The sequence below is a fragment of the Acanthisitta chloris genome, unplaced genomic scaffold (genome assembly GCF_000695815.1).
Source record: "Acanthisitta chloris isolate BGI_N310 unplaced genomic scaffold, ASM69581v1 scaffold12989, whole genome shotgun sequence".
In the NCBI taxonomy this organism is placed as follows: Eukaryota; Metazoa; Chordata; class Aves; order Passeriformes; family Acanthisittidae; genus Acanthisitta; species Acanthisitta chloris.
Genome location: NW_008690900.1, coordinates 15,261 through 17,544, shown reverse-complemented (window position 1 = coordinate 17,544; position 2,284 = coordinate 15,261). Strand labels below are relative to the sequence as shown.

Here is a 2,284-nt window from a genome sequence, read left to right as displayed (position 1 = left end):
CCAGCACAAGGAATGGGAATTTTGAGGTATAATCATATCTACAAGGTAGATTAATCCATTACAACATGCTTCCCATGGTCATCAGGGAATTAGTTGTTTTAATACATCTCTGTGGTTCTTCCCATAAGTGAACCCAGCTCCATTGCAACTGCTAGAGAAAAAAATGGCTTTTTCTTGAAGTATTTTGATTAAATGTGGTGGTTGAATCCATTTCCTGCCATAAAAAGGGGTGAAAGCTTAGATGTGACCATTTGTAGGAATATAATTTAATGTTATTCTTTCTTTCCCTTTCCTGCACCTCCATCTGGGAAGGGAGGACACTGTGGGCACAATGGCTTTTTTCCTCAAACCACGGCCATGCACGTGGAACCTTGCACTGGACTACCACACTGCCAAACAGTTTGAAGGTAAACAAAAGTGGTTGGAGAGGAGCAAAGTATAAATTCCTGGTGTATTCTGGGCTGCATCCAATGAGATATCCAGTGGAGTTAGAGATCCTCCAGCTCCACCTTCTGTCTCCTTGGGTTCTTCATTTCCAACCTCCATATTTTGGCTCCTTCATGTCCAAACTCTACTGGAGATTATTCATTTAAAACCTCCATATTTTGTGTCTTCCTTCTCCTACTTCAACTGGGGATCCTCCATCTTCAACCTGAACTTCTCTTCATTTTCCTATCTCCAACCTCACCCCTCTTTTCCCTTTTTCCTTGACAGGAAGGATTTTTTTGAATGTTCATCCACTATGCTTAAATTTGGCTTCTGATCCCTTCTTTGTTTCATTTTCCAGTGGACGTCACCCTGGATCCAGCCACAGTGGGTCCTGAGGTGATCCTCTCTGAGGACCTCAAAGAGGCCACCTGGGGTAGACCTCAACACCAGTGGCCTGAGGGTCCAGGCCGGTTCGACACAGATCCGTGTATGCTGGGCAGCAAGGGCTTCAACTCAGGCCGCCACTACTGGGAGGTGGAGGCCAATGGGCGCTTCTGGGCTGTGGGGGTTGCCTGTGAGTCAGTTCAGAGAAAGGGCCGTGTCCTCTTCAAACCCAACACTAAGATCTGGGGCTTGCAGAAGTATGATGAGCTCTGTGTTGCCCTCACAGCTCCATCCAACACCTCTGTTCCGCTCCTCAATGGGGATATTGGGGTCTACCTGGACTATGAGGTGGGGCAGGTCTCCTTCTACGCTGTTGGCAGCCACCAACGCATCTTCACCTTCTCTGTCACCTCCTTCAGAGAGGAGAGGGTCTTCCCATACTTCTGTGTGCTCCTCTCAACCATCAAGCTGTCCCCAAAGGGCTGATGCACTGGCAGGATCACCCCAAAGCTGGTTGCACCATGGTGGTTGGGAGTGTCCCTTCGTGCTCCTCAAGTCTTATTTTCCAAGTGTTGGAGTCATTTCCATGTCAGCGCATGGTCCTACCTCCATCTGAGATGGCTCCATTTTGGGTTATGTCCAGGGGGTTTTGGGTCTGAGCTCAGCATGGCTCATCACATCCAAATGCCACTGTCATTAAATTCATCCATAGTTCTTTAACAGAAGCTTGGCTTCACTGGTTTGGTTTTGAGCTGAAAACTTGGACTTTCCTCCAAAACTCAGCCTCCTCTGAAGGTTCCTTTTGCTGACCCAAATGCCCATCACTGTCCAGGCTTCCAACCCAAATGAAAAAGCTTAACTTTTGCAGGCTTTGTATTAATATCTGCCACTACCTTGTTTTAAAACTGATTTTGTTATCAAAAGGATGTGTTCACACTCACTTTCCTTGCCTTTTCCTCTGCTGTTCCCCATGCTCAGGATGTATTTCTAAGTAATTAACATGCAATTCATATATATGTGCTGAGAATATAATAAAATTTCTTTTCTTTAAGAAGGAGGAGGTGTCTACATTTGATTGACAACTAAGTTGTCCTAGCCCCAAAAAGGCACACCAAGGATGCTCTGCCCCACAAAATCCCCCAGAACTGCCCCCCATGGGATGTCAAAGGTTGCCCTGTCCCCCCTCCAGTCTCCTGGGACCCCCAAATACCCCTCACCCAGGGAGTGCAAAACCTTTCCGAGGGTTTTTTTGTGGCCTTATGGTGCAGCAGGTAGCTGGGTGTGAGAAGCCCTCCCTGGACCACCTGAGGAGCTGACACAGAGGTTTCGAGCCCATCTCATCCCTTTGCTCTTGCCTGGGCTCTGCTGCTCACGTTTGTTACAAATCCAGCTCCTCTCAGTGCTGCAGCAGGAGGAGCTGAGCCCGTTGTCATCCAGGTAGGCACAGAGCCCTCCGCCACGGACCTGAAAC

General features: G+C 48.0%; 2 protein-coding genes across 2 annotated transcripts in view; one reads left to right on the top strand and one right to left on the bottom strand.

The window, feature by feature from the left end:
• Window positions 1–314: 314 nt before the first annotated feature.
• LOC103809194 (tripartite motif-containing protein 7-like) lies at window positions 315–1,299 on the top strand. The gene is made up of 2 exons (XM_009082012.1): window positions 315–407; window positions 788–1,299. The coding sequence occupies exons 1-2, from the start codon at window positions 332–334 to the stop codon at window positions 1,297–1,299; spliced, it is 588 nt and encodes a 195-aa protein (XP_009080260.1). The 5' UTR covers window positions 315–331.
• Window positions 1,300–2,070: 771 nt separating this feature from the next.
• The window catches only part of LOC103809193 (C-type lectin domain family 2 member B-like), a 3,363-nt gene continuing 3,149 nt past the window's right edge, over window positions 2,071–2,284 (bottom strand). The window contains exon 5 of the mRNA XM_009082011.1: window positions 2,071–2,284. Within this exon, the coding sequence (XP_009080259.1) occupies window positions 2,071–2,284 (214 nt within the window).

Coding starts and splice junctions, on each gene's coding strand:
- LOC103809194 (XM_009082012.1), top strand. CDS start 332: ATGGCTTTTTTCCTCAAACCACGGCCATGCACGTGGAACCTTGCACTG. Junction 408..787: donor CACTGCCAAACAGTTTGAAG/GTAAACAAAAGT, acceptor TTCATTTTCCAG/TGGACGTCACCCTGGATCCA.